We start from the raw sequence: 15,000 nt of genomic DNA on the forward strand, positions 1-15,000 counted from the left end.
CCCGCGTCTACGATCCCATTACATAAGGTTTTGTAGCTGAAATCATCTCTGGGGCCACCTGCAGGACATTCCGCGTATACCAAATTCTTCGTTTTAATATGTTAGCCGTTCGTGTGGAAAGCTGGCATATCGAGAGGTTTTATGCAAGGTTCCACCGAAGAGGTCGGCGGCGCTGGTGAAGCAAACCGTCAGCTGTTAATGACACGGAAGGCCCAAACCCTGTGGGGACGCGGCGCGATTCACGGCCTGGACTACCGCTTCTTGGAACAGACACAACCAGCGCTGATATATATGATCTAATATTATAAATATATAGAGATAGTAGATAGATATATATAGATAGTAGATAGATGCACATATATTTAGATATAATATAGAGAAATACATAGAGAGATATACATAGTATAACATCTATATGATAGAGATATATATATTATGATAATATAGTATATAAATATATTTTTATATATATCTGCATATATATATATATATATATATATTTATACATATATATATATGATATATATATATCTCTAATATATATATATAATATATTATATATATATATATATATATATATAGATATATATATATTTCTATTATAGATCACATTTATACACGTATAATATTATATATAATATATATATATCTATATAGATAGAAGATAGATAGAGAGATAGATAGAAGATAGATAGATAGATAGAATAGATAGTAGATTAGAATGAATAAATGTATATCTATATATTATATATATATATATATAATATATTATATATATATATATATATATATATTATAATATTACACACACAATATATAATTATAGATAGATAGATAGATATATACACATATTATTATATATACACATATATACAAGTTATATTTATATATACATATATATACATTATATTATATATTATATATATAAATATATATATATATATATATCTATTATATATATATATATATATTATATGTAAGGATATATATATAATCTATGTAGATCATATATATATATATATTATATATATATACACATATATTTATATATACAAACACACACACACACACACACACCAGGTATATATATTATAATATGATATATATAATAGTTCTATATCTACAATATATAGATATATATAGATATACACATTTCATACACATTTATACACGAAAATATATATATATATATATATATGACAATATATACTATTATATAATAAATATATATATATATATATTAAATATTATATATATATATTTATATATACACATGTTATTCACGTAGAAGAATTAATAATATATATAATATATATATATATATATATATTATATATATATATATATATTATAATATATAATATTCCATCTTCAGGTCTGAAGATGGAATACAGGTGGATTTCGAAACTGTAGTCTCACTTTCAATAAATCTAGTTTTTGTATTGTGGGTTTTTCTTCCACTGTAGTGTTTTTCTAGTAGTAGGTAATACGACAGAACGCTGCACATTCATGTACGTACATGAATGTGAAAGTAGGTCAGGTGACCGGACGTTAATCAGTGACCTTGACGAAACCACAAACCGCAAACCGCAACCAATGGCCACAACAAACAAATCAATACCCGGAAATCATTAACCTACTTTCACATGTGCATTTTATGTTCGCTACATGAGCCTCATAAGAGAAATTAATGAAACCAAATAGTACTACAGACGAGTATCCCCTCCAATGCAGGTGACAGGTGACATAGATTAATGATTCACAGCGTAACCACACAACCTTATCCAGAGTGGAAAGCAGGATAAATGTAAGGTGGACAAAATCGAACACACCCTCACACACGTACATGAATGTGAAAGTAGGTCTTCAGGCTGATGACGTAATCAGTGACCTGACGAAAACCACAAACCGCAAACCGCAAAACCAATGTCCACAACAACATAATCAATACCCGGGGAAATCATTAACCTATTTTCACATGTGCATTTTATGTTCGTACATGACGCATCATAAGAGAAATAATGAAACAAATGATGTTCTACAGACGGTATCCCCTCCAATGTAGGTGACCGGTGACATAGATTAATGATCACAGCGTAACACACAACCTTATCGAGAGTGAAAGCAGGATAATGATCACGAGGCAACCACTAGACCATAGCTAACGACGGCTAACGCGCACACCTTTGGTTGAAATGGTGCATCATAACAGAAAGATGACCACTGAAAGTGATTAATAATCATATCCGTATCCGAAATCATTATCATAGCCAGTGATGTACAGACGAGGATCTCCTCCAATGCAGGTTGACATAGATTAATGATCACCGCGTAATCACACAACCTTGTCGAGAGTGAAAGCAGGTTAAGATCACGAGTAACCACCAGACCGTAGCTAATGATGACTAGCACACACACCTTACAGTTGAAAATGGTGTATCATAACAGAAAGATGACCAATATCGTAACCGAAATCATTACCGTAGGCAGATGTACAGATGACTCACCCGCGGCTCCTCCATCCACACCACAATATTCACCATGTTTAAACTTGTACCGAGATCGAGAATTAATTCTGTTACAGACGAGGGAAACGTTCTCCTAATGACTGAAACTGTCAAAATCAATAATGAATAGGTCACACAGGTTGCTAATGACGATAATTCTGCTCCTCTCTCACTGTACCAGAGATAAGAATACAATCAAGTGTAAAGGATTATAAAAACTCGTTATACAATATATGCTTTTATTTTGATTGTATAAACCTATACAATGGCGCTCACACACACAGCCACACACACACACACACACACACACACACACACACACACACACACACACACACACAAAACACACACACACACACACACACACACACAAACACACACACACACACACACACACACATAAACACATACACACACACACACACACACACACACACACACACACACACACACACAAATATTGCTAAGGTGAATACCAAAATGATACATCTATCGTCTGCGATAGACTTTCCTCCTCAACCATATTTTGCATCAATCCCGTATATGGTGTAGGCGATGTGGAAGAAGAACTCTGTGATGTCTAATACACACACCTAAAGGGTTCCTCTCACCCTCCCCTCGTCCTCTCCAAACCAACCCTCCTTCCTTTCTCCCGCCCCTGCCCCACATTCCTCCATACCCAAAGCAATAATAGTAAGAAAAAGAAGCAAACAAAGAAATCACAAGTCCTACTTAGGGAGATAATACAGCCCTGCACTGAAGTGCGAGTGATCACCCTCCTAATGAATGATGCAATCATAATCCAACCCAGTGCCAGGTGTCACTGATGACCCAACCTCCCTCCCCTCCTCCTCTCCAAACCAACCCTCCTTCCCTTCCTACCGCCCTGCCCCACATTCCTCCATACCAAAGCAATAATAGTAAGAAAAAGAAGCAAACAAACAAAATCACAAGTCCTACTTAAGGAGATAATACAGCCCAGCACTGAAGTGCGAGTGATCACCTCCTAATGAATGATGCAAATCATAATCCAACCCAAGACCAGGTGTCACTGATGACCCACCTCCCTCATCACCCCCCCCCACACACACACACACACACACCGCCCCAGCAATATTCATCGTGTTTGAACTTGTACCCGGATCGAGAATTGACCCTGTTACAGACGAGTGACCAACCCCTCCTAATGATGAAACTGTCATAATCAATAACCCTAACAAGGTCCTTCATATATGCCTTAATACAAACAAACAGACACAAATACAAATCATATCGCCCCGAATTTAATAACGAGGATGATATGATCATTTCTTCTTATTCAGAGGTAATGACGGTGGTGGTGCACTCTCGTCTTGAGGTGTAACCAACCAAGAAAAGGAAATCCATTTTAACCCTTACTAAGATTGACAATGTTCGTATTACGTAAATATAAGACAAAAATATATGCATATGACACTATCCATTTCTCACTCCATATGCATATATAAAAAAAAATACTTGCAAAGACCATAATCAATATCTTTACAAATGTTTACAAATGCATAATATAACAAAGATGCAACTCTAATAAGATATCTCAACAGAAATTTCTAACTTCGCGGGAACGATTGATAAACTGCGAACTCCTCTTTCTTTTAACATGTTATACAAGTCGTTCTTACTTCCCAAAGGTATCTTCATAATAAAAATACAATTCAGTGAAAAGGATCATGAAACTCTGTTTACCCAACATGCCTTTAATATGACTTTCAAGAAACAAACACGCGTCCTAACAGGTGATAACACAAATAAGATAAAAATAACAGGCTTATATTTTTTGTGTAAATGTAAATGCGATAACTACCACTACGCACGTTTGAAAATTGCAGGCTTATACAACAGGTTATCAATAATATAACAGGTGCAACCCTAATAAGAATAAACAACAGAAATTTCTTAACTTCGCGGGACGATTGATAAGCTATCTTACATCCCAAAGGCATCTTTCTAATAAAATACAATTCACTCAAAAGGATCATGAAAACTCTTGCTGTACTCAATGTCTTTATTATGACGTTCACAAACACACATCCTAACAGGCGGTAATACAAATAAAATGAAAATAACAAGCTTAAAATTTTCTGTGTAAATGTAAATGTGATAACCACTATCTCATAAGTTGAAAATTTCAGGCTTATACAACAGTTTAATTACCTAACAGGTTGAAAAGTCACCGTTTTTTCTATTTAGAGAGCATTAATAGGGTTTTCAACGCATCTGCGCGAGACCAAAGACGGGTTTCCCCCTCCTATTTGCGCCTGAACAGTTAATTATCTACCAACTAGGACCACCACCTGTCCCCACGTGCCGAACCAGTTATGTTTTGCTAATTAACCTTAAGGGACAATGCGGTATAATTTCCTAAATGTTCCCGCCTAGCTCTCAATTTTGTACAATCTACAATGCAAACTAGTAAATATGTTCAGCTTTCCCATATGTATAACTCTGTGCACGCCAATACAGTGCATTCTCTTCTGATATAAAAAGACCAGGGTAAACATCGATTAGGGATCCTCCGTTTTATGATGCTATAAGAAAAAGATGAATTAGAACAGAAGGTGGACTAGCTTTTCAGTAATTACTCCCCCTCGCTCGAAATTGTCTATAGTACCTCCCTACAAATATATATGAAGAAAAGGAACTATGCAACGGTAACCACTAATGTTGGTTACTATAGTTTCATTTATCTAGCAAATATGTTTTTTTTTGTTTCCTACAAGAACGGGAAAAATACTATAAAAGGACACAAATAACCTTGCCAACGGGTATAATTCAACCAAACTTTACTTCTCGATTTCCCCGTCATTGCCTTTCTACAATATGCAGCAAGAGATAGAGCTAGATAAGTGTTTATCTTTAAGAGACGATCACCTCACCGCCGGAACTATGGTGATTTACTTATCGGGAAACGTACATTCAGCCACCGCTTTTAAGTAACACATGCATATATTTTCTCAAATCTCCCTATTCAAAGAGAGAAATATTTTTTACGTTGGCACTGAATAAAACTTGACACTCGATCTCTTTAATATTTTCTGAATATCTTAATACAAAGTCATACCAAATGAAAAAATATATATCTTAACATCCTTTGCCTATGATTTTTCATATGATTGCCCTAGTTGTTTGTAGTAGCGAAACATTTAAGGCCCCTAAAAATTATTTTTATCTTCAAAAATTCAAAACACTGTATAACAAGCTTTCACTTGATTATTTTTCCCTTTTTAGCAACTATGTCTTTATCATAAACTAGAACTTTTATTAGATATGAAAAAAGAGGTAAAATGATATAACTCCCCATGTTATAAAGCTTTTATAATTGTATGTGTATTTGGACAATGACAAAGTCAAATTCGCCTAAAACAGGGATTTTTTGACCAAGGATATGTTTACCCCTGTGAGTAAAAAAAAATATATTTAGTGACACCTCGATGCGATGGATCTTAGCAGTACAGCAATGCGATTTCAATTGATGCGTTTTTTTTTTTTTCTTAAACCGAGTTATCAACAACTATATATTATATTTCTTATCAAAATATTCTTGCAAAATATAAAAATATAAAGGTGCTTTCTTGTTGTGTGTCTACATTAGATATTCTTGTTTACATGGCAGTAAAAGTGTATATGACGAGCAACATACAGTCGAGGAGGTAAGTTATAAAAGAAAGGGTTTGAAAATCACAGTCCTAAAGGGGAAAAAAGCCGCATCCGAAGCAATTTTTCTAAATGACAAGTAAAAAAGCATTCGTTTAGGAGAAAAAAATATTCGCATACCTCATAATAAGGGAGGGAAAAGTTCTTTTCATAACTTAGAGAAAGCAAATGCCCTTTTTTTTTCAAATACAAGGGTGATTGAAGTATTTGTGTATGACCAGAGCAGTTTTTTTCAGACTTGGGAAATATATGGTAAGGGTTAAAATGTTATAGCATTGCTAGCATCTTTAACAAAAAGACTTATTTATCTAACGATGCCTTCCAGGCAATATCCAGATAACGGACGACCACAAACAGGTATCAGGGAATACCCCTTCTTGTCACGAGATAATGACTTCATCGACATACTAAAACCATTAATGGGCGTGCGAAGTGAGGAATAGGCGATCAATAGAGCGACACCATGGAAGTACTTTTATCGTCTCCTTTCGTGAAGAACTGCATACTTAATGAATATCTACCATGGAAATCGCACCCCTTTAATCATTTGACCAAGGTAAACCCCCCATGTTCTAGATAGCTAGAAAGTTTTAGAAATACTCGCCTCGGTTGTTGATTTTCGTAGCACATCGCTCTTCACACCCACTCGTTCCGCTAGCTCACGGTCTGTTCTCCCTATCAAACATGCCATATCTCGTTGGCGAGGCCTCACCCTTCTCCTAAATCTGCTCCTCCTCCCCTCTCCCCTCGACTAAGCGCGATGCTGTATTTACCGCGAGGATGTAAAAAATGGTGATTATAATCATAACTGGAGCTATAACATAACTTCTCTTCTTCTTTTAACGGTAGGTTCATGTCTGAGCCGCCGTGGTCACAGCATGATACTTAATTGTAGTTTTCATGTTGTGATGCTCTTGGAGTGAGTACGTGGTAGGGTCCCCAGTTCCTTTCCACGGAGAGTGCCGGTGTTACCATTTTAGGCAACCATTCTCTCTATTTTATCCGGGCTTGGGACCAGCACATAACTTCACACAACACTAAATATGTATTGACATTGATTGACTTAGAATTGGTGATGCTTATAGCCATATCAAGCTTGGAGGTTCCTTGCGAAGAAAACATAAAATTTGATAAAAGAAAACAGTAATATGTCTTTCATTAGTAGTATAAAATAGATAATTACTCGTATGACTGCAATACACAATCAACATAGTACAAACATTTGCCGCGATAATTTGTCAGAATTTATAATTCCATCATTCATTCAAGTTTTGCTTCTCGCTTTCATCGCAATTATTTATTTTTTCCCATTCGCAGACAGAAATACGACGATAACAGGGCACGATTTGCTGTCTTCCGGGCATGTCACCTCTGTCGGAAGGAGCATTCAGAATCTGATAGAGGCTTATAAATACTAACAACCGCATCCGAGCCATTACATGCTAGTATTTTATCAAATTTCCTTATGTAAAAGTGTAATTCTTATTCTTAAATGACAAATAATGCTTACCAATGGTATCAATATATGTATTTTTTGCATAAAAGTACCATCTAACCTTGTTATTAAAGAAGAAATAAGCAAATATACCCAAAACTATTAACATATTTTGTCTTAGAAAAAAAAAATCATTGATCGATTGATTGATTATTTAAGATTATCTGCCCCGCCTACGGCAAAAAACACCAATAAATATTATATAAAAATCAAATCATGAGTAATGTGCTTATAAAAGTATAAAGTTATTGTATAAATATTATGCATCCTTATATTTTGTTTAAAATATTAGACTCCCTTAGGAAACTAATAAGTCCTATGTCACAATCCTCCGATACATTTTCCAGCGAGACAAGTACATACGTCTGAGAATGCTGCACATTTTCCCACTAAATGTGCGACCGCCAATGGCACTCCTCACAATGTGGTGCACTTTTAGCTGTCATCAGTGACCGATTCTCAACCTTGTTAACAAAACTTCTACTTGGCGGTTACATTATAATCATTCAGCATGTAAACTGCCTACGTTATCAGCGTCTTCTTCGTCGTCAGAGAATATTTCTCCCTGTAATGTTGACCGCAGCCTAGACGAGGGACTCTATATTCCCGCACGCGCCGCACTCATCACCGACGCGGATGCGCGCGCGGGGAAGTAAAACCGGCGGAGGGCGGCGAGAGCGGCGCCGGCGAGGGCGGCGGAGGGCGGCGGCGGCGGCGAGGGCGGCAGAGGGCGGTTGGGGCGACAGGGGAGGGGGGCGCCTTTGACGACAACGCTTACATAGAGAGGAGGAGGGGCACATTCAAGTTACTATATTTCTCAATTTTTCCCTGAATAAAGTCGTTTGAATATTTAAAAAATGACACTCATAAACCGTACCTGTCAACAATTTCAATATTTTTAATTATAAAGGTTCTCTATCTCTCTCTCTCTCTCTCTCTCTCTCTCTCTCTCTCTTATATATATATATATATATATATATATATATATATATATATATATATATATATATGTATATATATATATATATATATATATATATATATATATATATATATATATATATATCCGCTTGATATAAAAAAGGGATAAAAATATCTTGTATATTAGATTAAAGGGACCTTGTAAAATACTGCTCAGAGGCAAAATATGAAATACAAGGAAGTCGGTTTATCTACTGAAGATAACACTGCAAAATTTAGCGAAAATAATATCTTTCTTGATATCAAAGAACTTTTATAAGAAGCCCCTCCCCTGTCGCCGCCCTCGCCGGCGCCGCCCTCGCCGCCCTCCGCCGGCGCCGCGTGCGGTTTTACTTCCCCGCGCGCGCATCCGCGTCGGTGATGAGTGCGGCGCGTGCGGGAATATAGAGTCCCTCGTCTAGGCTGCGGTCAACATTACAGGGAGAAATATTCTCTGACGACGAAGAAGACGCTGATAACGTAGGCAGTTTACATGCTGAATGATTATAATGTAACCGCCAAGTAGAAGTTTTGTTAACAAGGTTGAGAATCGGTCACTGATGACAGCTAAAAGTGCACCACATTGAGAGGAGTGCCATTGGCGGTCGCACATTTAGTGGGAAAATGTGCAGCATTCTCAGACGTATGTACTTGTCTCGCTGGAAAATGTATCGGAGGATTGTGACATAGGACTTATTAGTTTCCTAAGGGAGTCTAATATTTTAAACAAAATATAAGGATGCATAATATTTATACAATAACTTTATACTTTTATAAGCACATTACTCATGATTTGATTTTTATATAATATTTATTGGTGTTTTTTGCCGTAGACGGGCAGTAATCTTAAATAATCAATCAATCGATCAATGATTTTTTTCTAAGACAAAATATGTTAATAGTTTTGGGTATATTTGCTTATTTCTTCTTTAATAACAAGGTTAGAAGGTATTTTTATGCAAAAAAATACATATATTGATACCATTGGTAAGCATTATTTGTCATTTAAGAATAAAAATTGCGAGGAAAGCGAGAAGCAAAACTTACCATATATTTCCCAAGTCTGAAAAAAACTGCTCTGGTCATACACAAATACTTCAATCACCCATGTATTTGAAAAAAAGGGCATTTTGCTTTCTCTAAGTTATGAAAAGAAGCTTTTCCCTCCCTTATTATGAGGTAATGCGAATATTTTTTCTCCTAAACGAATGCTTTTTTACTTGTCATTTAGAAAATATTGCTTCGGATGCGGCTTTTTTCCCCTTTAGGACTGTGATTTTCAACCCTTTCTCTATAACTTACCTCCTCGACTGTATGTTGCTCGTCATATACACTTTTACTGCCATGTAAAACAAGAATATCTAATGTAGCACCTTTATTTTTTATATTTTGCAAAGAATATTTTGATTAAGAAATATAATATATAGTTGTTGATAACTCGGTTTAAGAAAAGAAAAAAAACGCATCAGTTGGAAAATCGCATGCTGTCTGCTAAGATCCATCGCATCGAGGGTGTCACTAATATATATTTTTTTTACTCACAGGGGTAAACATATCATTGGTCAAAAAATCCCTGCTTTAGGCGAATTTGACTTTGTCATTGTCCAATACACGTACAATTATAAAAGCTTTATAACATGGGGAGTTATATTATTTTACCTCTTTTTTCATATCTTATAAAAGTTCTTGTTTTTGATAAAGACATAGTTGCTAAAAGGGAAAAATAATCAAGTGAAAGCCTTCTTGTTATACAGGTGTTTTGATTTTTGAAGATAAAAATAATTTATAGGGGCCTTAAATGTTTTCGCTACTACAACAACTAGGGACATAGTGAAAAATCATAGGCAAAGGATGTTAAGATATATATTTTTTCATTTGGTATGACTTTGTATTAAGATATTCAGAAAATATTAAAGAGATCGAGTGTCAAGTTTTATTCAGTGCCAACGTAAAAAATATTTCTCTCTTTGAATAGGGAGATTTGAGAAAATATATGCATGTGTTACTTAAAAAGCGGTGGCTGAATGTACGTTTCCCGATAAAGTAAATCACCATAGTCCGGCGGTGAGGTGATCGTCTCTTAAAGATAACAACTTATCTAGCTCTATCTCTTGCTGCATATTTGTAGAAAGGCAATGACGGGGAAATCGAGAAGTAAAGTTTGGTTGAATTATACCCGTTGGCAAGGTTATTTGTGTCCTTTTATAATATTTTTCCCGTTCTTGTAGGAGACAAAAAAAACATATTTGCTAGATAAATGAAACTATAGTAACCAACATTAGTGGTTACCGTTGCATAGTTCCTTTTCTTCGTATATACTTGTAGGGAGGTACTATAGACAATTTCGAGGAGGGGGAGTAAATTACTGAAAAGCTAGTCCACCTTCTGTTCTAATTCATCTTTTTCTTATAGCATCATAAAACGGAGGATCCCTAATCGATGTTTACCCTGGTCTTTTTATATCAGAAGAGAATGCACTGTATTGGCGTGCACAGAGTTATACATATGGGAAAGCTGAACATATTTACTAGTTTGCATTGTAGATTGTACAAAATTGAGAGCTGAGGCGGGAACATTTTAGGAAATATACCGCATTGTCCCTTAAGGTTAATTAGCAAAACATAACTGGTTCGGCACGTGGGGACAGGTGGTGGTCCTAGTTGGTAGATAATTAACTGTTCAGGCGGAAATAGGAGGGGGAAACCCATCTTTGGTCTCGCGCAGATGCGTTGAAAACCCTATTAATGCTCTCTAAATAGAATAAAACCGGTGACTTTTCAACCTGTTAGGTAATTAAACTGTTGTATAAGCCTGAAATTAGTGGTTATCACATTTACATTTACACAGAAAATTTAAGCTTGTTATTTTCATTTTATTTGTATTACCGCCTGTTAGGATGTGTGTTTGTGAAAGTCATAATAAAGACATTGAGTACAACAAGAGTTTCATGATCCTTTTGAGTGAATTGTATTTTTATTAGAAAGATGCCTTTGGGATGTAAGATAGCTTATCAATCGTCCCGCGAAGTTAAGAAATTTCTGTTGTTATTCTTATTAGGGTTGCACCTGTTATATTATGATTAACCTGTTGTATAAGCCTGCAATTTTCAAACGTGCGTAGTGGTAGTTATCGCATTTACATTTACACAAAAAATATAAGCCTGTTATTTTTATCTTATTTGTGTTATCACCTGTTAGGACGCGTGTTTGTGTTCTTGAAAGTCATATTAAAGGCATGTTGGGTACAACAAGAGTTTCATGATCCTTTTCACTGAATTGTATTTTTATTATGAAGATGCCTTTGGGATGTAAGAACGACTAGTATAACATGTTAAAAGAAGAGAGGAGTTCGCAAGTTTATCAATCGTTCCCGCGAAGTTAAGAAATTTCTGTTGAGATATTCTTATTAGAGTTGCATCTTTGTTATATTATGCATTTGTAAACATTTGTAAAGATATTGATTATGGTCTTTGCAAGTATTTTTTTTTATATATGCATATGGAGTGAGAAATGGATAGTGTCATATGCATATATTTTTGTCTTATATTTACGTAATGCGAACATTGTCAATCTTAGTAAGGGTTAAAATGGATTTCTTTTCCTTGGTTGGTTACACCTCAAGACGAGAGTGCACCGCCACCGTCATTACCTCTGAATAAGAAGAAATGATCATATTATCACCCTCGTTATATGAAATTCGGGGCGATATGATTTGTATTTGTGTCTGTTTGTTTGTACTAAAGGCATATATGAAGACCTTAATAAAGACATATTGATTACAGCAACGTATTTTATAATCCTTTTGATTGCAATGAATTCTTAATATTGGGATGTTTTGGCGATTTAACGTAACCGACGTGTCAAGACTTTTACCATTATTGCTCCGTAACGGAATATGGGGGAATGCGGGTCGGGGGATGGAGGCTTCCCTGTTCTCGGACTTTGCGTGTGTCAGCAGCTGTATGCATTTTTGTTTGATTGTGTGCTTCTTCCTCTTATTCTTATTCTTATTATTGCTTTGGAGAGGAGTAGAGACACCCTTTAGGTGAACGTATTAGTCATCATTAGAGGGACATTTATGGGTTATGATGAATTAGAAGGGGTGGTCACTCGTCTGTAGCAGGATTAATTATCGATTCAGTTACAAATTCAAACGTGGTGAATATTGTGGTGTGAGGGGGAGGGGGAGGGGGAGGGAATGGGGTTATTGATTATGACAGTTTCATTCATTAGGAGGGGTGGTCACTCGTCTGTAACAGGGTCAATTCTCGATCCGGGTACAAGTTCAAACACGATGAATATTGCGGGGGCGGTGTGTGTGTTGTGTGGGGGGGGGGTGATGAGGGAGGTGGGTCATCAGTGACACCTGGTATTGGGTTGGATTATGATTGCATCATTCATTAGGAGGGGTGATCACTCGCACTTCAGTGCAGGGCTGTATTATCTCCTTAAGTAGGACTTGTGATTTGTTTGTTTGCTTCTTTTTCTTACTATTATTGCTTTGGGTATGGAGGAATGTGGGGCAGGGGCGGTAGGAAGGGAAGGAGGGTTGGTTTGGAGAGGAGGAGGGGAGGGAGGTGGGTCATCAGTGACACCTGGCACTGGGTTGGATTATGATTGCATCATTCATTAGGAGGGGTGATCACTCGCACTTCAGTGCAGGGCTGTATTATCTCCCTAAGTAGGACTTGTGATTTGTTTGTTTGCTTCTTTTTCTTACTATTATTGCTTTGGGTATGGAGGAATGTGGGGCAGGGGCGGTAGGAAGGGAAGGAGGGTTGGTTTGGAGAGGACGAGGGGAGGGTGAGAGGAACCCTTTAGGTGTGTGTATTAGACATCACACGAGTTCTTCTTCCACATCGCCTACACCATATACGGGATTGATGCAAAATATGGTTGAGGAGGAAAGTCTATCGCAGACGATAGATGTATCATTTTGGTATTACCTTAGCAATATTTGTGTGTGTGTGTGTGTGTGTGTGTGTGTGTGTGTGTGTGTGTGTGTGTGTCTGTGTCTGTGTGTGTGTGTGTATGTGTGTATGTGTGTATGTGTGTGTGTGTGTGTGTGTGTGTGTGTGTTTGTGTGTGTGTGTGTGTGTGTGTGTGTGTGTGTGTGTGTGTGAGCGCATTGTATAGTGTTTATACAATCAAAAATAAAAGCATATATTGTATAACGAGTTTTTATAATCCTTTACACTTAATTGTATTCTTATCTCTGGTACAGTGAGAGAGGAGCAGAAATTATCGGTCATTAGCAGACCTGTGTGACCTATTCATTATTGATTTTGACAGTTTCAGTCATTAGGAGAGACGGTTTCCCTCGTCTGTAACAGAATTAATTCTCGATCTCGGTACAAGTTTAAACATGGTGAATATTGTGGTGTGGATGGGAGGAGCCGCGGGTGAGTCATCTGTAGCACCTGCCTACGGGTAATGATTTCGGTTACGGATATTGGTCATCTTTCTGTTATGATACACCATTTTCAACTGTAAGGTGTGTGTGCTAGTCATCATTAGCTACGGTCTGGTGGTTACCTCGTGATCATTAACCTGCTTTCACTCTCGACAAGGTTGTGTGATTACGCGGTGATCATTAATCTATGTCAACCTGCATTGGAGGAGATCCTCGTCTGTACATCACTGGCTATGAGTAATGATTTCGGATACGGATATTGATTAGTTAATCACTTTCAGTGGTCATCTTTCTGTTATGATGCACCATTTTCAACCATAAGGTGTGCGCGTTAGCCATCGTTAGCTATGGTCTAGTGGTTGCCTCGTGATCATTATCCTGCTTTCACTCTCGATAAGGTTGTGTGGTTACGCTGTGATCATTAATCTATGTCACCGGTCACCTACATTGGAGGGGATACTCGTCTGTAGAACATCATTTGTTTCATTATTTCTCTTATGATGCGCCATGTTCGAACATAAAATGCACATATGAAAGTAGGTTAATGATTTCCGGGTATTGATTATGTTGTTGTGGACATTGGTTGCGGTTTGCGGTTTGTGGTTTCGTCAAGGTCACTGATTACGTCACGGTCACTGACCTACTTTCACATTCATGTACGTACATGAATGTGCAGCGTTCTGTCCATAGATGCACTACTAAAGCTTCAGATATGAGATACTTCTCTGCAAACATGAACTGGTCCTGTACTATGTCACCATCGAGGATACTTACGACGTAATCAAGAGAGCACACATCGCTACAAGTCATGGCGGGCGGGATCGCATGATCAAAGAAACAGCAAAGAAATACGCTAACATCTCACGGGAAGCTCTTGAATTGTTTATATCGTACTGTGAAGAGTGCCAGAAGAAAAGAAAGCGACCAGTTACA

At 36.8% G+C, this 15,000-nt stretch overlaps 1 protein-coding gene across 1 annotated transcript in view; it reads left to right on the forward strand.

Annotated features, from left to right (window-relative positions):
• The first annotated feature begins 4,892 nt into the window (after positions 1–4,892).
• The window catches only part of LOC119575503 (KRAB-A domain-containing protein 2-like), a 10,342-nt gene continuing 234 nt past the window's right edge, over positions 4,893–15,000 (forward strand). Inside the window, exons 1-2 of the mRNA XM_037923156.1 lie at positions 4,893–4,897; positions 14,772–15,000. The exon at positions 14,772–15,000 is cut by the window's right edge and continues 234 nt beyond it. Of these exons, the coding sequence (XP_037779084.1) occupies positions 4,893–4,897; positions 14,772–15,000 (234 nt within the window). The remainder of the gene's footprint in view (positions 4,898–14,771) is intronic.

This window comes from Penaeus monodon, chromosome 7, assembly GCF_015228065.2.
Source record: "Penaeus monodon isolate SGIC_2016 chromosome 7, NSTDA_Pmon_1, whole genome shotgun sequence".
NCBI classification, from domain to species: domain Eukaryota; kingdom Metazoa; phylum Arthropoda; class Malacostraca; order Decapoda; family Penaeidae; genus Penaeus; species Penaeus monodon.